Below are 23,565 nucleotides of genomic sequence, written 5' to 3'. Positions count from 1 at the left end.
TTGCATCGAAAATGACAATTCACTAGAAATTGTTGTCACAATTTTTTGTTTGGTTTCATTTTATATATTAATTATATAACCAACCTTTCCTTGTGACAGGAATATTTAACCAACCTTAATTAAATCATTTTCTTGAGCTATATAGCAATGCCAGCATCCCACCCAACTATTTGTGCACGTGTAAGTAATTCTGAAAATAAAAAGAATATTAAATATGTCCCACGTAAACGAAGCAAATTTTGGAACAACTTCTCTTTGTTGGATCATACAAGAGATTTTGTTTGGACCACGGAATTCCATGGATGGACACTCTCCAACACTGTCGGTTATATTTTTTTAATTTTATAAAAATTGTAAATCTTTGTTTTTGGGCCAAGAATGATCAGCTAGTAGATCACAGGCCCACATTCAAAAAGCCCATTGGACTAAATTCAGGCCCACCGCATACTGCAAAATAACGGCCTCCATTCCTTGGGATCCTAACTGCCAAACAGATGACTCCGTCTGCTCACCAATTGCAGACCACCACGCGTTCTCTCCCGATTGGGTCCTCCACCAATACTCCCGCGCCATTATAAACCTCCATCCGTAACGGAACTCCGCTAACCTTGCCGATCAAATTCATGAATTTTCCCCTTCTCGTGAGCGAGAGAGAGAGAGAGAGAGAGAGAGAGAGAGAGAGGTGACGAGAAAGCAAGAGATCGAAAGTTGGAGAGAGATTGAGCAACACAAATGGCGACAGTTCAAATGCAGAGAGTTGCAGTATCGCCACAGGAACAAGCCAATATTGACGCAGCGAAGAAGAACAGAATTCAGGTTTCCAATACCAAGAAACCACTCTTCTTTTACGTCAATCTTGCAAAGGTATGTTTCTATAGTAAAATAATTTATTTATTTGACAAATGAAGGAAAGAAAAGGAAAATGAAATTTAGTAAAATAATTAATTAATTTTTTAAGCTAATTCTATGGATATACGAAACTGAAATACATTACAAAATTTACTTAAGAATCAAAATCAGAATCATGAAACCACGGAATTCATCGGTTCTTTGAAAGAAAAGTAAGGAAGATGAATGTGGTCTTTCTTAAATCATTCTGGTAAGATGTATATTTCGGGTTTACATTGTTTTTTCTTTGATGCAGAGGTATATAGAGCAGCACAATGAGGTTGAGCTCTCTGCCTTGGGAATGGGTAAATCTTTTCGGAAGAGTTTCTCAGTATGATTTTTTAAACATGTTTTTATAACTCAGCATGCTATAAATTCAACATATTTGATAACTCAACAGAAATGAGTATAATACAAATTTTGTGATTTCATGATTCCGTAGCAACTGCAATATCAGTTTGTATGTGGCCTTATGGTAATGTAGTCATGCACTTCTGGTTTCACATGGTCGCATAATTTTTCCTCTTGCTAGTTTTAATTTCTCAATCAATAGAAACTAGTCTTTCACATGTTGCGATTTGATGAACAACTCCCTACTTGCTCTCAATTGAAAAACTAACAGTGTTCGGAAGCTCTAAATATTTTCTAAATGACTATGCTTCAATTTTTCAACTGTCCACTGGAGTACTGGAAAATGGTATCACAATGTTGGAGAAGATTAGGAGTTTTTTCAGTTACTGTAGATTTCCACTGAAAACAAAATTTCTGGTAGCCAACTGGAAATCTTTTTATGATGAACATTGAATGCCTGCACTTTCCTACTTTGTTGTTCCCACATTCCTGCTAATTTCCTGCACTTTTGTTATTACAGCAATCACTACAGTTGTCACTATTGCCGAGATTCTGAAGAACAATGGACTGGCTATTGAGAAGAGTAAGAAATTTGTCCTCTTAATGCCAAAAAGCATGCAAAAAAATTATGGAGGTAGCTGATTTGGTTATCTTTGTTTGTGGGATTGAACAGAGGTGTCCACATCTACTGTTGGAATGAAAGACGAGAACAGGGGTCGTCTCGTGCAGAAGGCTAAGGTGGGTTTCTTTAGTTGAGGGCTTTTAAGTTGGTTTAATCATATCTTATGACCTTTCCATTTGACTCTGATATCTTTCTTTTTCATTTTTTCATTTTTTAAACTTCTAGATTGAGATTGTGCTGGGGAAGTCTGAAAAATTTGACGCTATAATGAAAATGAATGCCGCTATACTTGCTCCAGAGGCAGTTGCTGAGGCAAAGAAATGACAACAAACGTAGAGCCCTTCCAACAGTTCATTGTTGTAGTTTAACATTCACATTGTTTTTTATACTCTGCCTCAATAGAGATAAGTAGGATAATAGGTAGATAATTTTTTTTTAAAAAGTTGCTAGTATGAAATATTAAAGAGAGTAGAGAAAACAATTATCATAAATGAGATGGCAGTGCAGAGAGAGAGGCTGCGGTGTTATGCTACTCTCTAGTTTCATCCTTTCGCGGAGAATTGTAAAGATCTTCTCTTTTATCATATGTTTCCTTCTAGATTTGTAATGTTTTCATCTTTCCGCACATAACGTTGATGACTGAATGTCAAAGTGGGAAGAAATTCTCAGATCTGCCTGCTTGATTTGTGTTGGATTTTTTAATTTATATTTTTATAATTAAAAACATCTTAAATTTGGGTTATAGCGTCTATGTGAATTATGAACAGTAGGTTGTTGCTTATGAGAGTCATGCTCTTATGATCTGATCGTTCTAACTTTTCTCGGTCTGAGATTTCACAGAATTACAAAGGTAACTGAAAAGCATATGATGATGGCTTTGACAGTTACTATTGCTTTCAGTAAATGCCAAAGCAGTTTTTCCCTCTACTTAAGTTTCAAGGATGTAGAAAGATCTCATCATAGATTGTAGTTTACTATCACTATGATATGATGGATGAAGTAAGGGACTCAGGCAAGGTCTAAGAAGATTTCTTGAATTGCAGACTAATAAGTATCAGACCTTTTATGATATCCTGCATTCTGATCTTTGCATAAATAGGCTATAAATTAATTTTGATCTTCATATTCCATATCGTTTATTTCTTTTTTTTATAGTTTGTGTCGAGCATATCGGTTATTACTTTGAATGTTTGTACTGATTTCAGTTATGTTGATGACGCAAAACTGCAGAACACACATGCACATTACATGTGTGCTGAGTTTAGACAAAACTCAGCATTGTACTTATTTGCTGGAGGGCTTGTACCTATTTGGTTCAGCCTTAAAACCGGGTGCTGCCTGCTCCCAGAACTCTCTTGATTGAAGTGTAAACAAACGTTTTGGTACGTTATGTACTCGGATAAGGCACAGCGAGTCTTCCAGAAACGCACTCATAAATTTTCGAATGTCGTTTTCTATGGTCAAATATGTAAAAACATCTAAAATGGGTAAATTCTAGATAATTTAGTATTTTATATCATGCATTCTTTCATATGAAATTTGCATGTTGTGGTTCTGAGTAGGAATTGACTAGATTTTCTCTTTGGAAACTGCTTGGCCACCATTGACGGTTCCCAAGGGTTTATCAACACCTTCTCCTTCTATCGCTATTATATATTCGTCTGTTCCACAATGTCTTCGGATGATCGCCTTAGGTATGGTTAAATCTTGATCTTTGGTAGCCATATGGCCATTGTCAACCTTCTTGAATTGAGAGTTTGTTTTGCATCAAATTTCCATGTTTTTTTGGGCTTGATCTAATTTGATCTTGTTCTCTTTTTTGTGGTGTCCAAAAGGATAGTAGATCTGGTTAGAGAACAAAATAATAGGTCTCTTTGTATTATATTGTCCAAGTGTTGGGTGGATAATTTTGTTTGAATGTTGTGATTGCATGTCATCTATGGAAAATTCCAGTGTGTTCTTTAGTGATTGCAGTGGATGACATTTCAGATGCATTACTTTTAATGTGTTGCTTCTTTATTGAGATTGAGAACAAGCAGATCTGCAGTTGCCATTATATCTAATGAGGTTTATGATGGAAGCTGCGTTTGCCAGCCATTATATAGATTTCGATATATCCATGTGATGTTAGTCATGTGGTGAGCATATCATCGGATTCTGCAAGAACAAGTCGGTGCTTGCTTGCTTGTAACTTTGACTTGTTTTGCATTTCGTCATACTCTCCAGATTTTGCATATTTGAGCATTTCAGTTTCAATTATGTTTCAAACACTCAGATACTAGTACCCCTTTCCTTGTGTTTGCTGATAATTGGAAGCATCTGACTGTTTTTTATTCATCAACAGAAAATCTTGTATTTCATCAATAACACATCATGCTCGATTTCAAATCAAATCCACATCCAATGTTCTATTTGTAATTTTAGTTAACGATATATCTAAGAATTCTTTCAACAACAAAAAATATACTAAGAAGGAAAAAGAGATGAGTATAGTATTGAGTAATGATATATCCTTGGTTAATACATATATTAAGAATTGAAATGATTAATTAAATGAATTCACATTTTTTCATATTTAAAAAAATTTAAATTAAAAGAAAATTCAGATAATAAATCATATTTTTATGGAACACAATTACCAATTATTTTTTTAATTCTATAATAAATTTAATTTAATTTATTTAAAGAAAATAAAGCATCTCGTGGACGCGAAAGCGCGTGCAGAGAGGCTAACGATAAAGAAAGGAAAAAAAGAACAAGAGATGGGTATACTTAGCAAATTCGTGGGGTATACAAAAGAACTACAGACAACAACCCTTGGGCCTTTACTTACTTACCTTCCGCCAACGCTCTCTCTCTCAATTTCTCAAATCAAGATAATTCACTCTCTCCCTCTCTTTCTTTTTTTCGTCTGAATCATTCTCTCCCTGTAAACCCCTTCGAAACCCTAATCCTGCTCTCCTCTTCCCCCTTCGACAATTCGACCCTTCAGTTCCAGATTATTTGGTTTCGTGCTGCTACTATCATTTCTCCTCGTTACCCATGTAAATATGCTTATACTTTTTGTGTGTATTTCTTTTTATTTATTTTTTGCAATTTTCTACGGTTTTAGTGTCGTATTTTCTTCATATGTTTCTGTATATCAATCGTTCACGTTGGTCCGTTATTGGGGTTTTTATTATTATTTTGTTTTGGGATTCTAGGGCTGTTTTTTTTTATTGACAGAATGTTCTTGTTCTTCGTATTTTTATTAATCATGACGTGCTGGCTATTATATTGTGAGAGATACTTTCACTAATCTATGGTTCTGTCACCAGTTTTTCAATTTTACTGTTTTTCTCCATTCTCTTTTTGCTGTCAGCTCCTTCTCTATTTAGGTTGTTTCATATTTTTTTCTTGAAGATTCTTTCTCCCTTTTATCAGAAAACTATTTATGGCTGAAGTTGATAAACTCTTTGGTGAACATGATGGAGAGGAAGTACCTGAGAATGTGACTGAACTTGAGGCTGAGACTGAGGACGCACAGCCACAGGAACCAGAACAGGCACTGGCACTGGCAGAGGAGGAGGCAGACGCTGAAGCATTGGCTCAGGAACAAGAACGTGCTGTTTCACTGGCACAGGAACAAGAACATGCACTGGCACAGTTACAGGCACAGGAACAAGAACAAGAACATGTGCTAGCCCAATTTCAGGCGCAGGAACAAGAGCAGGCACTGGCCCAGTTACAGGCGCAGGAACAAGAGCAGGCACTGGCCCAGTTACAGGCGGAGGAACAAGAACAGGCACTGGCCCAGTTTCAGGCACAGGAAGAAGTAGAAGTGCAAGAGGAGGAGTTGCAAGTGCCTGAACACAACCAAGAGCATCATGAGGATGCTGTGGTTGGTGGAGGCGAGAAAAAGTGGCCTGGATGGCCTGGTGAGAGCGTGTTTCGGATGCTGGTTCCTGCCCAGAAGGTTGGCAGTATAATTGGACGCAAAGGGGAGTTCATTAAGAAAATAGTTGAGGAGACGAGAGCTCGGATCAAAATTCTTGACGGTCCTCCAGGAACAACTGAAAGAGCTGTAAGTTTCTAGTGAACATGTTCAAATGGGATTTAGTAGTGCAAAACTTGTTACTTCTTGTCTCCACCTTGAATGAATTATAATATGTATCTGCTTTTGGTCACTTGGTATATTATGCTTTTACATTGGAATATATTTGGGCATTTATAGTTCCTATGGTTTAATTACTGTGCTAATTTCCTGTGAAGGCAGCTTCCTTGAGGAAAATAAATGTTTGATTGTTGTTGAGATTTCTTATTGCTTATCATACTACGATTGACTTCTAAGTGACTATTACAGAGATACTTGTGCACAGTCTTATGGTGAATAAGCAACATAAGGTGTATAAACAGATGTACCATTGTTCAAACGACCTGGGGAAAGAAAAAGATGAAGTTTTTGGATTTTGACTGTCATTTCTTTAGAAAAGTTACAGGTTAAAAATGTTAGACTAATGCTATTGGTTGATAGTAAAAATATACAATAACTGTCTGTCTTAGAAAATGTGCAACAAAGGTATGAGGCATAACACATATGTTATGTCAACAAACACATTTAAAGAATTTTCCATCTGATGTTGGAGATTCTTGATTGGTGTGACTAGAAATATAATATCTGTTTCTCTAAAAGTTCTAGTGCATTTGTTCATATCCCTCAGTTGTGATATTTTTATAGTTAAATTGTGTACTAAGTGTAGATCTTTTAGGCAAGAAACTTTCACCCAAATGAAAACAATTCACTTTATAAGCTTTCATTAATAACTAGCACTACTATTTTGAAGAGTCTGAAAATCCATGAGAACTATGAAAACAGTGAAGGCAATTAATAACAAATGTGAGTCGCCACTCCTAAATATTGAACTCTAGAATTCTTTTTCTACAAATGTTTAACCAAAAGAAGAGATAAAAGAATCAACATCAAAAGAATCCCCAAAATATTAATGCAGTTCCATTTATTGTAATAACAACAATGAATGTGTGCAGGTTTTTTCGTGCAAATTTTAAGGCAACGAGTCAATCATAAGATCCCAAACTTGAAGAACCAAAGGTCCAGATTGCAGGGATCAGCATTGAGCATTACAATGTGCTGACAAGTTTATCTGAATAAACACATACACTATTCGAACAATTGTACCATGAAGCTCTGCATTATCTCTGGTAACTTCAGAACCTGGATGATTGATGTCTTCCCGCAGATGGTTTACACCATAAAAGAAACCAATAATCCTCAATAACGTGATACTGAAGAATAATGTTAAATCTTAAGTGTCTTATAAACTGTCCTACATATGTTGAAACTAGATAAGCAATGTAACTAACCACGATCGATTGTCAATATCGGTGAATAAGTAACACGTAAAAACTTATCTCTTGTAGGCCATGATACTGTGGTCTATTAGGATTATGAAACAGATATGGTCATTTTATATTTGGTTGTAAGATGCTTAATAGATATGTTTGCGGTGACCTTTTGGTTTATGATGTGGCTGAATGCTGTGTGGTTCTTGTTTTGTCAAGTTCAGTTTTCAAAGGCCAGTGTTTATTATATGCTGATGGTTCTTTTTATTGCTTTGATTAGGTAATGGTTTCTGCTAAGGAGGAGCCTGATTCTTCTTTTCCTCCTGCAATGGATGGCCTTTTGAGGGTTCACAAGCGGATTATTGATGGTTTGGATGGTGATTCTTCTCATGCTCCACCGGGCATGGGTGGCAAAGTCTCCACAAGGCTGCTGGTGGCAGCTTCACAGGCAGGAAGTTTGATTGGAAAACAGGGAGGAACTGTTAAATCTATTCAAGAATCATCTAACTGCATAGTTAGAGTTCTTGGAGCAGGTCATCTTCCTTGTATTTTGAGTCTCTTATATTTTCCAGTTTTCCAAAATGCTTGTAGACATACAGATAAAAGAGCATCTTATTGTGAGTTCTGCAGAATTCATCATTAGATTACATAATTGCGTGTCTTGTTAGATATGGTTTCCAATGTTATAACATGCAAGGTTTTGTGTCTCTTCAGTATAATCAAATAAACGAGGTTATGGACATGAGATTAGATATTTAGTAGCTGTATTTAAGTTTTGGAGCACCAATATTAGCTATTGAGCATTTGCGTGGCAGCATTCATTGTTGTATTTATGGGATACTACCTATTGTATGATACATAGTTTACATACACTGAAAGTTGGAAGTGTTTTCTTTTTGTTTAAATGTTTACCTTCTTTTAGTCTTGCATTCCTATCTTTGGCTGGACGTATTGTTTTGTGCATGTTTAGTTACCTCGGTTTGATTGCCTGACTGTTTGTTGAATGATTTACTGCAGAAGACCTGCCGATTTTTGCTCTTCAAGATGACAGAGTTGTTGAAGTAGTGGGTGATGCAGTTGGTGTGCACAAAGCAATTGAACTGATTGCATCTCATCTTAGGAAGTTTTTAGTTGACCGCAGTATAATTCCAATATTTGAAATGCATGTAAGTCTGCCTTTTTCTCTCAATTGCAATAATTCAAACCAACTCTCAACATTTGTCTTGAATGAAACACGTGATGATCAATATTTTGTGTCAGATGCAAATGGCAAATCCTCAGATGGAACATGCGCCCCCTCATCAACAATGGGGTCCACCCCAAGGTCTTCCCCACAATGCTGGTGGGGGTCCTGGATTTGGGCCTCCTAATCCCCAGTACATGCCACCTCCTCGGCAGCATGACAATTACTATCCACAAGCTGACATGCCCCCACCTATTGAGAAACAGCCTCATCATGGTATATCAGCCTATGGAAGAGAAGCTCCAATGGGTGTCCACCAGTCATCAAATGCTCAATCAGCACCTTCAATGGTCACGCAGGTTATACTTGTGTTTGTTTTAATTTATCAAACATTAAACTGATGATTACTAGTTCTTTCTAGTAGTCCAAATATGTGAATGATGATGAGTTTTCTTGTTTTTGCAGATCACACAGCAAATGCAAATTCCGCTGTCATATGCTGATGCTGTTATTGGCACAGCTGGTGCAAGTATAAGCTATATTCGACGAGCTAGTGGGGCAACTGTTACAATACAAGAAACTAGGGGTGTTCCTGGAGAGATGACTGTTGAAATCAGTGGAAGTGCTTCCCAAGTCCAAGCAGCTCAACAACTGATACAGGCAATGCACCTTCTCCTGGCATTTGATTCTTTTATCTTAATCATGCTTTCTAGCTTATTAGATTTTTGTGAGTTAATAATAGGATTATGGGCAAACAAACTCAAGGTGGTTTGTTGGGTATTCTGTTGTATTATCATTTAGTGCATTAGCTCTGTTGGAAAGCTTCTGCTATTGTTAGTGTTGATATAATATATACTAGCCTAAAAGTTTTTGTTCAGTTTGATAGTGCAGAGACTTGACAGTGCTTTGTGTTTTTGTTTGTAGAATTTCATGGCTGATGCTGGAGCACCGCAGCCGACACAAACTGCTGGCTCTGTGGATCAAGGTTATAATTCCTATGCAGCTCATGGTTCAGTATATTCATCTCCCCCATCCAATCAAGGACATGCAGGACATACTGGTGGCTATGGCTCAGTCTATGGCTCACATTATGGGTACTAGATAGGAACCTCAATTTGGTTTTGTCAAAGAGAGACTAAAATCGTTTATTGTTGTGACTCGGTCAATCAGAGAGTAGTTTCTTTAGGGCAGTTGTATCGATACTGTGCTTTAACTTTTCAAACTTCGTTTTTGAACTAGTAAAATGTCAGATTTATCGTGTTCATTAGCCTAATCTTGTTCTTAATAATTGCCCTTTTCCTGCTGATGCATTTTGTAGCATACGCTGCATACCAAAACTGGATAAATGTTTTCAGAGTCGTGATGTGACATTAAAAATATTTAAAAAATAATTTTTACATGGGTCCTTTGGTAGTTTTATTGTTAATGCACTTTTAGGCTTCGCTGATTAGTTTCTGAGTTTGTTTCCTGTCTTTCCAGTTGGGAAGTTCGAAAAACTTAAAAGGAATCGGACAACAGTAAGTAGGTTGACAAAAATCAATGGAAATAATGATGAGAATATTTAGTGATTGGAAATTATGACAAACTCGTTTTTAGTCTTATGGTATTTCTCATTTCAATGTTGGAAGATGTCACGAGTTTGAATCCTCTCTACCTGGTCGAAAAAAAGTAAGTGATAGGAAACTATGGGTCACCATGCATTAGGTTGACAGAGATGAGAAGAATCGATCATGGGAAAAGTTATAAAAAGGCATCCCGTGCTGCTACTATGAATTTTCCCAAGGACATTATAATTCTGGCATTAGGTAACTTGGGAAGCATCTGTTTTATTAAGGAAATGCTTTCAAGTAAAATCAAGTTTTATTTTTTCCTTTTTTGGGCCAGGCAGTAGAATAAAGTTGGAATGTCTGTTTTCCTTTCACAATTTTCCTTGTGTTGTAGATCACAGAATTTAGTGGATAAATAGAGAGAGGTTGGTGGTTTCGCACCAGACAGAAACCCCATGACGATTCTTTTTAGACTTGTAACTCTAAAAGCAGTGGATTATTATTCAACCTGATTCTGTTTGTCTTCTGCCTAAACTTTTCATTGCTTTACGCTTTGAATTAAGCTTCATGTCATGTAAAATAGCTGGAGAGAACATAACCCTTTGAATTTCTAGTGCTGTCTGTATTAGGTGTATTTGTAAGGATTTAATTTTCAAACCGAAGAAAATTCTAAGCTGAAAACGTGCGAATATTTTCCAAACATTGCATCATTTAGAGAAAATTAGAAACTTCTCCCTCCAGTTCGTTTTATATTGTTTTAAGTTCTCCTTCATTTCCATTTATGCAGACTATAAACAGTGACCTCTCCATCCCTCACAACACAAGTTAACTGTCTCCTAATTCTATCACTTTCATATTTTCAGAACTTTGCTCCCTTCCAAAGTTCTCACACATATCAATGGAAAATAGTGAAGATGGCTCAAACTCCAAGGGTATGTGTGAGAAGATCTTCAGTTCTCTCTGCCTAAATTTTCAAACAAATCATCACGGTCACGGACACCACAAACTAGAGCCAACTCCTACCTCTGCTGCCCCAAACACTTCACTGCCAGTGCCAACCCATGATCATACTGGCTATTCTAACAGTGTCCAGATCAAACTAACCAATGTGTCTGGAGCTGAACCTGCGCCAACTGGAATGCCACAAATGCCAAAGGCAGAGATGAGCATGGCCAACAATGATGCATTCTCTGAGTACATTAATCGCACAAAATTTAAGATTAGAGCTATGTCCTCTAATGTTGGCATCGAGAAGGTTGCTTCCAGAGCAGGTGATGTTTATGAAACAAAGCAAGACGATAATGAAAAAGATATGTTTACGGATTTTGTTAATCGCGCTAAGTTTAAGATTAGAAAGACATCTAGCATTGGAAGCAGAAGGAATATCTCCTTTAAGAAGTAGAAGACTCCAAGTCTACAACTATACGAGGTCTTGATGAATAATGGCATGGTGGTGATTGCCAGTAAATGATCTCTCTGTTCTTTTGCAGGATAAGCTAATCGAGGCCAGCATGTTCATTAATTGCTCTCTCTCTCTCTCTCTCTCTCTCTCTCTCTCTCTCTCATATTTCTGCCCTGGTAGCATATGCTATACAGGTTTTGTGATGTTATTGGATTTTCCTGTATGTTCTTCTTGAGTCAATTATATTAAATCGTTTGTTCTTCAAGTGGTTCTTGACCTCATGTGCTATTATATATCTGCTCTTTTGGAGCAAACTGAGCGTCACGAACTTCTGATGATGATGTTAGATTGAAGAACATCCAATCGATTTACTACCCATTCGAGTAGTCTAACATGCATATCATGTGATTCAGGAAAAATGTGAGTGCATTATTTGACTGAAGTTGAGACTTCCTAACAGTGTGATTTCACTGTCTGTTTGAAGCTCATCTGATATTTCTCCATGCAATCACACAAGGGAAATAACACTTTAAGCGGACCAGCAATTATTGCTTATTTATTATCCAGTAAAATAAAACATCTACATATGATCATAACATTAAAACAAAATAAAAAATCACAATGATATTAACTATTATTCTAGTTTTGTTTCTTTCTGGACCAAAGCTATCATGTTCTGTATAATAATACCTAGAGAATGTTGGGGTGTGCTTGTTGGGTTCCACTCTATTAACAAATTAGGCGAAGAGAAACTGAGAATATGATCCCATGCAGCACTTCATTTGAAATAAAATAAAATAATCATAAGCTTCTGCATTTACTATTTTAGGCAAAACTCTCTCTTCATTTCTGCATATGTTTTCAGTTTTCAAGCAACCAGCACAAGGACATGCTCTCAAGATTCTCAATTACCCCATCTTACAAAAAGGTTCAAGGTCTCGTCCTCTTTTTCCATACTTCATCTCCGAAACTTAGAACAAGCTTGCTCATTTCAATTTTTTTCATATCAATGGGAAAGAGTCAGCATAGCTCAAACTCCAAGTGTTTCTGCAAGAAAATCTTCAGCGTTACCTGCCCGGTTTGTAAACTGGCACCAACTCATGTTTCAGCGCAGGAGAAAAGCAAGGTTAAGGCAGAGATGCCTCCACCAACAAGGGTTCTTGCCGAGCCAATTCATGTCAAGGCTAATTCAAAAGTTGAGAAGCAAAATCCCAAACTAGAGGCACAACTTACAAAATCAATTAGGACAGCAAGTTTGGGTTACAATGATGCATTTTCTGACTACATTAGTCGAGCAAAAATCAGGATCAGAGCTATGTCAAATGTTAGCATGGGAAAGACTGCCTCCAGATCTAGAGATGATGAATATGATACAAAGAAAGAAGATAACGGCAAAGATACATTTTCAGATTACATTAATCGTGCAAAGATGAGGATCAGGAAGACATCAAGTATTGGAAGCAGAAAGCTTATCTCCTTCAAACGAGAGTAAGGAAGGACTAAACATGGGAGCTCAACTGTTTGCTTAGAGGATCTTGACCTACAATGACAGTGACCGCCCGCAATGACTATGCAGCTTCTGCTTAAAGTCTTGATGAATTACTTAATAAGGGTTGTGTTGGTGATTCCAGAGATTGTATTGCTTGTTTTGTTTGAATGCTTAAGCTGTATTATTTTTTGTAATTTCTGTTCTCCTTCTAAATAATATGGTTCCTTACTTGTGTTAATTATGCCTCAATTATTTTTTTAGTTGTACTAAACAATTCAAGGCTATGGTTTATCTGCCCTCAGTTAACCTAGTCCTGATGCCATCTGACACCTTTAGCCTAATATTCAAGGTTAACAAACAGTATTAGTTTATGGCTACAGAATTCAGCCTTAGCTATTAATTAAAGGATCTTTGTGAGTAAGTAAATTGGTATTAGGTTACCAAAGAAGCATCTTGACTTCTGGGACGAAAGTGAATCCTTATTGGCTAAAAGCAAGTTTAAGGTTCTCTTAGAATGGTTTGCCACCAGAAAGTAATGATTCTTTCAAACTTCAAATTATTTATGATGAGTGGAAATCACGTTTTCGTGCGGGTAGCAACATGAATACTAAGCAGATTCCTGCCTCTAAATATTAATAAACCACCGGAAGATAGCCTTGATGCTTTCTTGAAGTCATCTAGTCTTTCTCCCCAAGAAACTGACCTGTCATGTTGTGTAAAACTGCTGGAGAGCATCCCAGTCTCGTCAAGTCGATTGTGCTACATGAAGTGTGCTTGCGAGATTCTATTTTGTGAAGAAGATCAGGACACATTGAGTGAGAATATGATCCCAAACATCATATCAGTTGGAAAATATGAAAAAAGTCTACTTTATAAAGAATATTAGCCACATGTTTCTCTCTAGTTTCTTTCATCCAACACTGAATTTAACCCAAAAGAAAATTGAAACTCTATTTCTTTTCTTTTCAAATGTTTGCAGCTCCCTTATAAAGATGTGATTTACCCCAAAGCTTTGTTATTTCATATCTCTACTTTGCTCTCTTCTGTTGGGCCATACACAACAAAGCCCCCCATTTTTCTTCCTATCCTACTCGTTCAAACTCCATGTCAGGGTGTGGGAAAATTTGCAGTGCATTATGCTGCTCTACTGGTCAAACAAATGATCCTCATCACCGCATGTCCAAACCTTCACTAACAACCCATGATCACAAAGCTCAGAAAGCTAATGATCATCATGTTTCCAAGCCATCATCAGAGCTCGAGACCAACGACCGATTTTCTGACTACATTCACCGCGCAAAGAAGAAGATCAGACATTCTATGACGAATCTTGGCGGTTCCTCCAACTCCAAAGCAAATAGTGTGCATGATACAAAGAATGAGGAGGCTGCCAAGGACACATTTTCAGATTATATCAAACGTGTCAGGAGTAAGATAAAAAAGACGACCAGTAGCAATGGAAGCAGAAAGAGTTTGAAAGGAAAAACCGGGTAGCCTCCAACTTCAGTAAAAGATGTTGAAGAATCCTGGTATCGATTATTCCCGCAATAATTTTATTGTGTATGTCAATTTGGTTTGTCACTGTTGGAATTGATGAAATGGTTGTTGTTGTTGTTGTGAAATTAAAATAATTTATTGAGCTCAGTTGTGTTGTTATAAGGCTCTGCTCTTATTTTTCAAACTTCAATTCGGAAGTATTGTTTTGTTTGTGTTCATTAGGATAAGTGGAGATTAATAAATTCACTCTCTGAATTTCCCCTCTTTTAATTCACTGTTAACCTTAAATGAATGAGAATGGCTATCAAAGTAGTCGTAGAAGATTTTGCCACAAGAACCTACAAAAAACCTTTCATTAAAAAACCCTTTGATCGATCAGAATTCCAATCTCATCGTATACTAACTGTTACTAACTCGTTTAAACAAAAATTCAAAAAACCCCAAGTCTTCAATTCAGAGGAATAAGCTATTATAACCCTACGCTAATTACTCAGCAAACGAGGTATGCATAAACTTGGTGGATGATGGGCCAATGAACCTCATGATGATTGCCGTAATACCTGTTGATCCATGAAGACCTATGGATGGATCAGAGGCAGATTCAATTTATACCGAACAAATCAACCGTTTTGGTAACAATTAACATCAACATGAAGAATTTTCTAGAGATGATTTTGAAATGGTATTTTAGAAAACAAATTATTCCTATTACGACACGTGTTTTATGGTGAAGATTTATTAATCACAATAGAGTGGGTTGTCCTTTTCGGAATTACCCATCAATGTAGACCTACCTTGAGAATCAAGATGCATATAAATTGCAAAAAACTCTTATCAAAGTAGGCAACCATTAGAGAATGAAAAGCATTAACGTAGGTGATAAATGGAGTGTGTTTAAACTTTAATTGGAATTAGTTAGAGTCAGAATGTTCATTCAAGAAAAATCACATGCCTAATGAATTAAAGATGCATAGATAAGTTAAAAAAAGATTACTATGAATTAATGTTGCGACAAAAATTATTTGTATTTATGCAACCCACAAATGTTTGGCTTGGCCTTGGTTTCGGTTTCTTCTTCTTTTTTTTCGTTGTTTGAGATCACTTGTGGGAGTCATAGGTAACTTTATACGACATGTCGCAACAAAGGCTATGACTAATTTGTTGTTGGACTATTATAAGAGGACGGCCCAATGCGAGTTGAAACCCAGGACACGCGGCCGAGTCCAGGGTCAAGAAGAGGCAATTAAGCAAACCAAAACGACATCGCAGATCTGCGAAAATGAGAAATGATACACACAGAGAAGGTTAGGGTTTCCTGACCTTCTTTGAGTGTGTCTCATCACTCATTTTCGCAGATATGTCGGAGAAGAAAGGCTCCTGCGGCCGCACAATGTCATTGGCTCTGTAATCGGAGCCTTCGTTGGAGATCAGAGACATGAGCGTGAAGAAAGAGAGAGACGACGAGACATGCGGATCTCAATCAAGCAAAACAAGCGAAGCTCGACCAATGCGATTCTTCTTTTGCGAGGTTTAACGCCTCGATGGCCGCCATGGATCCACGATCGGATCCGTTCAAGAGCTTACAGTTGAAATCGTGCAGCAATTAACACCGACACCAGAGATCTGATGGGGCTAGGTATGGGGGTTCCAGGACCCGTCAAAGTTGATTTTGAAATTTAGGGTTTACTTAGGTTTATGGCTTACCGAGATAATTGATTTTGGTTTGATGGAGCGATAGGGCTGAGGACTTAGTACATCAGTCTCTAATTCAATGCATTAATGCGTGGTCTGTTTGCTTCCATTCCAGGTACTCCATGGCAGCTTGCTCAAGGTGCGATGTCGATTGATAGAGGCACAGACAGCGGGTCTTCCATATATCGTTAAGGTTTTACTCCCTGCTCATTCAAGCATGTAGATGTTTTTCTTTTTTTAAATATCATTTTTTGTTTAAAACGGATACAAAATGAACAAAAATAAGTTTTCAGGGGCAAATAGCATGGTATTGATGAAAACTTGAACCATATATCTGACAAAAACAAAATTGGCACACTTGAATTGAATGATAGAATGGGAGCGCTTTGAAATAGCATATTTTTGTTGAATGATGTATCAGCTAGAGGCATGATACGAGGGAGTGGGAATGGTATCTTACATATAGAATCGGAAACATTGTATACATCAGTGATACACGGTTGTGTGGTGAATTTAAAAGTAATCATTTGTAGCAAAATCTGATGGTCTAATAACCGTCCATAACTAGACTATTCCACCACTTGGTGTTCCAACAAAAAGAGAACATCAGATGATGGGGTTTCTCTAACTTTCAATGTAACATCACGTGAAATACATTAGAACTTGAAAAATCATAAATGGTTTAGTGCATTATTCGGATTTTGTTGCACTGTTCTAGGCAATATCAGTCTCAACTTTTCAAGTTAGGATGAGAAAGGAGAGGAGTCTCAGAAGTTCTCAGTATTTTCTTTTGCATCTATATACCCAAGCAATGTTTATACATGGAAATAAAATTGGAAGCAGTAAATTTCATACAACTAAAATTTATCTGCCCATATATACTGAAGACAGATTGGAAGTTATAATTTTAGGAAGTGTTGCAGCTCTCTCTCTCTCTCTCTCTCAGTATCATATATAATTTCTGTGTAAAAGCTGGTAGATATATATCATATATAATTTCTGTTTTAAATTTGTTTCCGTGTATTAGCAGGATCTTCTTTTTGGTAGTAAAATGTTGTTTAAAATAAAGTTATGATATACAAATGTAATAGGGAATTTTAAAATGTTTCTTCAGTATGCATATTTTGGTTTGTGATCATTAACTTTCACTGGTTATCCCACACCGAACGTTCTTCTTATGAGTTGCAATATCTTGCATTTTAAACAAAAGAACCTCTTCTATGTTCCTTTTTTGTTATTGACATAACGAACTGTTCTTCCTTTTGTATTTTTGGTCTGAAACGAAGTGTTCTTCCTATGATTCCCACTTGTGGCATTTTAACTGTTCTTCCCAAGAGTTTGTCCACTTTTTGAAGACATTATTTTTTTCTGAAATGCGAGCTGGTGTCTGTTACTGTTAGCTTTTTATTTTGTTAGGTAATTTTTTTTAAGGATTGATGTTTCTTCTAGAGACATGCAAGAAGTTTCATGATGTTTTTTTTGTTAGTGTGACACTTTATGTTTGTTTGCTATGTTGTACACTTGCACATTCAGTATGTTGCTGAGTTCTGTGCTTCAGTTTAACTTCTTTTTTTCCACACTGACCTTCTGGTTTATTTCAGTCTCCAATTGTTATTAGTTCTGATGGTCCTAATTTATTAATTTTGTCCTCGTATCTTATCTAATTTAGTCTAAATTTTTTAGTCTTAGTATTATTTTATTAATTGTTTAATTGTTTTTTTCCAGGATATCTGAAACCAGTGGCTAGCAGGATTTCGCCTCAAACTTCCTTTTTGTTTTTATAGATATAAATTATTTTACTAATTTGATCTCATTTGAATAAAAAGAAGTCTGTATAATATAAATTATTTTATTTTAGTGCTTCGGTCGTTTTCTTTTTCTTTTGAGAGGCGCTTGGAATTAGCCCCAAATATTTGTTGGGCTTGTTGATAATTCTAGTAGGCATCGCTTCTTTTTATTTAAACCATCAAAACATTGCAGCTCGAAATAGTTAAACCATCTTAGTATTGGGCTTTCCAAAATTTTGGCCCGTAGAAATATTGCGTTTTCCAAAAGTTTAAGTCCACAGGTCAGAATCTAGCACATTTTACTCGTCCGGTCCATTTTGTAATCGGCCCTCGAAGTTGAGTACAATTTGATTTTATTGGGCCGACGTATCAATTATTGGGTCGACTTAAGGCCTGTTGTCACGTTATTGGGTCTGTTTTCAATTATTGGGCCAACTTATGGGCCATTCTTCCCGTCATTAAGCCGACTGTTGGGCTCTTGTTCACGTTGTTGGGCCAATTATTTGTCCTATTGTCTCAGTATTGGGCCGAATTTTGGGCTTTTTCGATATTGGGCCGGTATTAGACCTGCTTCTACGTTATCTGGCCGACTATTGGGCCTTTCCACTCTTATTGGGCCGCACTTTGGGCTGCTTCCACAACATTGGGCCTGTTCTCACGTTATTGGGCCGGTTTCCACATTATCGGGCCGGCTATTTGGCCTTTTCCACGTTATTGGGCCTGTTTACACGTTATTGGGCCGACTATTGGGCCTTTTCAACCTTATTGGGTCGGCTATTGGGCCTGCTTCCACGACTTTGGGCCTGTTCTCATGTTATTGGGCCGACTATTGGTCCTTATACACCTTATTAGGCCAACTTTTGGGCCTTTTCCAACTTATTGGGTCAGCTATTGGGCTGACTTTTGGACCCTTTTTACTTTATTGGGCCCGCTGTTGAGCCTGTCACAATTATGTGGGACTATTAGACCCGTTTTTGCTTTATTGACCTAGCTATTGGGCCTATTTCCATTTTGTTGGCCCAACGATTGGGGTTATTTTCCAATAATAGACCCGATGTTGGCCTTGTTGTCGAGTTATTGGGCCAACTTCAGGGGCTGCTTTACGTTATTGGGTCGATTTCTACGTCCGTTTTCACTTTAATTGCATATTTGAGCCTTGTTAAGTTTTGGGGTGATTTAATATTGGGCGTCGGAAAGTTTTAAGATCGGTCAAAAAAGGGCTGCCTACAAATTTGGGGCCTATAATTGTGAAATTTCGGCCGACTACAGCCCTGGGCATCCCATTAGATGTTGGGATAATAATTGGGGTGTTTAAAAATTTTGAACCTTGTAAGTTAAGCCCAGTGCCTTATTGGTCCAATACTTGGTGGAACGATGACAAACGAAGAAAGAGAAACATTACAGAACATTTTTCCTGGAAAAGAAAAAGAAAAGAAAAGAAATTCGATAGATAAATTGCATTAAGCTGCAGCACTGCCAGGCAGTTGCTTCAAGAAAAAATATATTTCCTGCAAGACGAAACGCAGTTTTCAAACGTTACAATGGAAGATCGGCCAAACATAATAGAGGAACAAGCATTTCACCTGATTCAGTGAGAAAACAGTCGATATCCATCCACTAGTTTAAATTATGTGTCAGGCAATGCGAATGCTGCAAAAGACAAGACAGCCTTCACAATATCACATCAATGACTACCTAGTTAAAATTATGCGAAGAAATGAAACAATATGTATATCACTATGAATGCCTATAACCAACAAAGTTTCATTCATTTGCAATTCAAAACTTCTTGTGATGCATATGTTTGCCACATTATAAAAGACATACTGGCCATGTTAGTAGAGATTTAAGTGCTGCTGCCAGTTTTGTATATCAAAGCCTCATGCATATGCCTGCAACAGAAAGTAAAATTCAGGATATACAATTAGGAAAAAAGCAATAAAAACAAACAAAACAACTGAAAGCTTGCAGAGAGTGGAGATTACTCCAACAATCTGTGGATGTCCACCTCCGGGATTAGCAGCACAGCACCATTTTTTGATTTACTCCTAATCCAGTAGGAGTCCTTGCAACATCTTCGATATCTTTTATAATCAACCTCAAGAGAGCAACATGGATATCTCCTAACAGCCTTGAATCCTGATATCAAAATTGTATGAAATCAACGAGCAGTAGAAAACAGATGAAGAACACTTAACTAGAATGCACAATTTTGAAACAAAATAACTCATTGGGGGCTCACATAGACATGAAAAGCTTTTTTTTTTTTTGTGGTCAATATAGTCATGAAAAGCTAGAACAAACTCATCAAGAGTAAAAGGCCATAACTAGAGAACATCAGCAAAGGTAATAAAAAATCTCCAAACCTGTCACCATCACAATATTCAATTATCAGAACCAGAGGCATAATATAGGAAGAACAATTCAATTCCAGATTGTCAACCAAAGATTACCTTTCATGGTTCATATTCAGAAAAATACTTTCATAAAAAGAAAAAGAAAAGAAAAAGAAAAGGCAATGTGGTGAACAATCATGTGCCATGCAAGTAGTCATATTCTGAGCCAGTAACTTATAATTTGATAAAAAGAAAAAGAAAAGGCAATGTGGTGAACAATCTTTATTGATCAGGAAGAAAAGAACTTACTAACTCAAAACTTTCAGATTTATGTTTCAGGATCAACCATTTCGCTCATCAGCTCAGCCTGCAACAACTCAGCGGGTTCACACACCTTCTTGCAATTCCAAAACCCATCCAATATGGAACTCCATATTCCCTCATCTGGAACACATCCATCAAGCACCATCTCGTCAACAATTTGATAAGCTTTGTGCAGGTCCCCCTTCTTACAGATACATTTCACTACAGTATCAAATGTCTTCATATCTATGGAGATACCCCTGGTATGCATGCTAAGATGACAAGCTCTATTTGAATCACCACTACTACATAAGCCCTGTACCACTGCATTATGAATCCTTACATGAAGGCTCCAAGTTAGTCTGTTAGGTGAAACTCCTCCGAGGACCATCTCATCAAGAAAGTTTGCAGCTTCCTGGAACTTGCAAATATTGCAAACGCTACTTATTACTTTCCCATACAGCCCTGCATCTGGTTTCATGCCTTGAAGCTTCATCCTATCTAGAATCTTCAAAGCTTCTTGAAGCTTTCCTTCTTCACAGAATCTGTGAAGCAAAGTACTATAAGTGATATTGTTTGGCTTATGGCGCTTACTGACCATTAAGTCTAATGGTTCCATAGCTTGTGAAGAACGCCCACCCTTGCAAAGTCCATCCATCAAAGAGCTGTAAGTAAAGACATTTGGTTTTCATGTGTTCAAACAACCCCACAGCTTCATCCAAATTGATGGTGTGGCAAAAGCCATGTATCAAGGAAGTATACATAACAACAGAGGGCAAACAACCTTTTGTTTCCATCTCATTGAAGAGCTCCTTTGCTTCACCAATCTTTCCTAACTCGCACAATCCATTAATCAAAGTAACATATGTATCTGAATCTGGGGGGCACCCATGATTGGGCATCTCACGAAATATTCGAAGAGCTGCAGCCATGGAACTACTGTTCTTACGAAGGGCTTTGATCAAAATATTAAGCGACACAGCGATAGCTGGAATGCCCGTTTCTCTCATATACTAGTAGAACCTGAAAGCAACCTTTAACTGGTTTTCTTCAACAATAATGCTAAGTATGGTAATGTAAGATTTCTGGGTTGGTTTGCACTGGAAGTCCTCCATTTTGTGGAACACCCTGACAGCATCCAGTGGCCTGTGAACACTCTGCAAACAGAGAGGAATATATCTTCTGTAACACTACACTTCTCCTCCTTCATCCTATCAAGTAACGCCTCGGCTGACCTGAACTGGTTCGCAGAGACTAATCTAGCAACCATGAGACCAAAGGTTGTGTGATCATGCCGAAAGCCATTGGTGAACTCGGCTGTTGCAGAATCAAATATGAGAATAGCTTTCTGTATTTCCTTTTCAGCTTTTATCAGCTGCTCAACTTGGGAAGTCGTGATTTGTTTCGATCATTTAAACAAAGTTTTGCTGCCCATTGTATTGGCACCACCCTTTCTCAATAAGACAATATCACTCACTCCCAATTACGTTTCAGCTTTGCACAATAAACGCTTGCCTGCAAATCTCTGAACCAATTTCCACCTTTCTACAAAAATTATAGCAAAATGAGTCGGAAACCGGATAAATATTAAAGGGATCATAAAAAATTTCATAACACTATGGCAGATCTTCCATATGTAAAGCATATATGAATGAATAAAATGAGGGGTAAAATCTTATCATACTGAAAGTTCAAGAGCTTTGTTTCATAAATGTGAACTTTGTAAGCTATTCATCTATTAAAATCATAGTAGTCCTTGTGTTGTGACTCTACTTGTAAAGCAGGAAAGGTCAAAATCATAGTGGTGACAAGCAGAAATTTCACAAACATAAGATAGGCCTTAAAAAAATTTAGGAAGTTGAACATTCTAAAGGTTAGAGGGTTAATACGGAATCTTAAAGGAATGGATGGACTTAACTCACACACCAAATTGAAGTTCCCTATATATTCAAAGATGGGAGGAGAGGGAGGGGTAAGCAAATGTTTATACATTTATACATCAAACCATGTAGCAAAAACATTAGCGGGCCCAAGAGAAAGTAAACTAACCTATGGTAAATTTGTGGGAACCACAGCAAGTCCATCACACCAACATGAGCACAACCAAAAAGATCAGATGTCTGCAACAAATGAAATCATTTTTACTTCGTCTATGCACTATGGTTTAAAAACAACATTAAAAGAAGCCACACCTGATACATGCAAAGCCCCTCTATCATTAACATCACATAAGAACACTAGCTCGCCCTAACATAGCAATCGCAAAAGAACACTTGCTAACCCTAACATAGAAATCGCAAAAGAACGCTAATTAACCCTTACCATTGCAACTGCTAAAGAAAGCTATCTAACCCTAACATTGCAATCGAAAAAACGGTAGTTAATATCGCAATGGAAAAAGAGCGCTAGCTAACCCTAACATTGCAAAATAAAACTAGCTAACCCTAAGATCGTAAAAGAACAGCGGCTCTAACATCAGAGAAGAACACTAACCCTCAAATCAAGGTTCTGGCCTCCTTGGATCGCATTTGCATGTTGCTGCAGATAACGAATTCGAAGCACCTCGATCTACCGATCTGACGGTCCTCGATGATCTTCGATTCGGTGCTCTCTCACCACCCGAGGAAGAAAAGGCCCTCTACAGCGCCTCATTGTCGGTGGTCCAGAGGAGTTCCTGACGAAGTATCGGAACTCAATCTCCGCGATCTAGGCGGAGGCCAAAGGAAAACAAGACGGAGGAAATGGGATGAAAATTAAAAGTCTGAAGCAAGCGAACAACATATTTATATTTGGGATGGAATTTCGTTTTCGGGACAGTACGCGCGTTTAGTGGAGTTGTAAATATCTCTCGACCAAAAAACTGTGTAATTGTTTGAAATTTCAGAATCTTGTATATTGAGAAAATCTTTTCTATTTTATGAAAACGGGAATGAAAATAAATAGTGTTGATGGAGCATACCATCACTATGAACCGAGCCCACTAGAAGACACCACGTGGCCTTGGTGGACCAGGTCATCTGTATATACCGACCTGATCGCATGTGATGCCTTTGACATTAGCAAAGAAATTCCTTATAAGATAAACATGACTAAGTCGGGGTTGGACCAGTGATCGGTTGTCTAATCAC

The 23,565-nt window shown here is 37.4% G+C and overlaps 3 protein-coding genes, 1 long non-coding RNA gene and 1 pseudogene across 6 annotated transcripts; 4 read left to right on the top strand and 1 right to left on the bottom strand.

Annotated features, from left to right (window-relative positions):
* The first annotated feature begins 545 nt into the window (after nt 1–545).
* On the top strand, nt 546–2,531 carry DAN1 (Alba DNA/RNA-binding protein). The gene is made up of 5 exons (XM_021955400.2): nt 546–864; nt 1,145–1,193; nt 1,760–1,822; nt 1,913–1,977; nt 2,087–2,531. The coding sequence occupies exons 1-5, from the start codon at nt 733–735 to the stop codon at nt 2,183–2,185; spliced, it is 408 nt and encodes a 135-aa protein (XP_021811092.1). The 5' UTR covers nt 546–732; the 3' UTR covers nt 2,186–2,531.
* Nucleotides 2,532–3,432: 901 nt separating this feature from the next.
* Nucleotides 3,433–9,657, top strand: FLK (RNA-binding KH domain-containing protein). Of its 2 annotated transcripts, none has more exons than XM_088255036.1 (7): nt 3,433–3,555; nt 5,285–5,924; nt 7,482–7,734; nt 8,219–8,367; nt 8,462–8,743; nt 8,850–9,044; nt 9,309–9,657. In XM_088255036.1, exons 1-7 carry the CDS (start codon nt 3,533–3,535, stop codon nt 9,483–9,485), a joined length of 1,719 nt encoding a protein of 572 aa, XP_088111162.1. In that variant the 5' UTR covers nt 3,433–3,532; the 3' UTR covers nt 9,486–9,657. The 2 variants fall into 2 exon arrangements, with proteins under 2 accessions (XP_088111162.1, XP_021811055.2); XM_021955363.2 differs by lacking the exon at nt 3,433–3,555 and adding an exon at nt 4,690–4,905.
* A 951-nt stretch (nt 9,658–10,608) lies between these two features.
* LOC110754362 (uncharacterized) lies at nt 10,609–11,598 on the top strand. Its single transcript, XM_021955423.2, has one exon. The coding sequence runs from the start codon at nt 10,830–10,832 to the stop codon at nt 11,331–11,333; it is 504 nt and encodes a 167-aa protein (XP_021811115.1). The 5' UTR covers nt 10,609–10,829; the 3' UTR covers nt 11,334–11,598.
* Nucleotides 11,599–15,548: 3,950 nt separating this feature from the next.
* LOC110754249 (uncharacterized) lies at nt 15,549–17,868 on the top strand. The gene is made up of 3 exons (XR_002526265.2): nt 15,549–15,955; nt 16,127–16,204; nt 17,737–17,868. It is a non-coding gene; the product is annotated as an uncharacterized LOC110754249 (long non-coding RNA).
* Nucleotides 17,869–19,094: 1,226 nt separating this feature from the next.
* LOC110754325 (pentatricopeptide repeat-containing protein At5g46100 pseudogene) lies at nt 19,095–23,351 on the bottom strand (annotated as a pseudogene). Its single transcript, XR_015836732.1, has 6 exons — nt 22,931–23,351; nt 22,487–22,557; nt 20,444–21,982; nt 19,784–19,937; nt 19,626–19,690; nt 19,095–19,448 (listed from the first exon to the last, which is right to left on the bottom strand). The product of XR_015836732.1 is annotated as a pentatricopeptide repeat-containing protein At5g46100 pseudogene (transcript).
* Between the last annotated feature and the right edge of the window lie 214 nt (nt 23,352–23,565).

Source organism: Prunus avium, chromosome 6 (assembly GCF_965620075.1).
Source record: "Prunus avium chromosome 6, drPruAviu1.hap1.1, whole genome shotgun sequence".
NCBI classification, from domain to species: domain Eukaryota; kingdom Viridiplantae; phylum Streptophyta; class Magnoliopsida; order Rosales; family Rosaceae; genus Prunus; species Prunus avium.
Note: the sequence above shows the minus strand (reverse complement) of the source record. Positions and strands in the feature narration are given on the sequence as shown.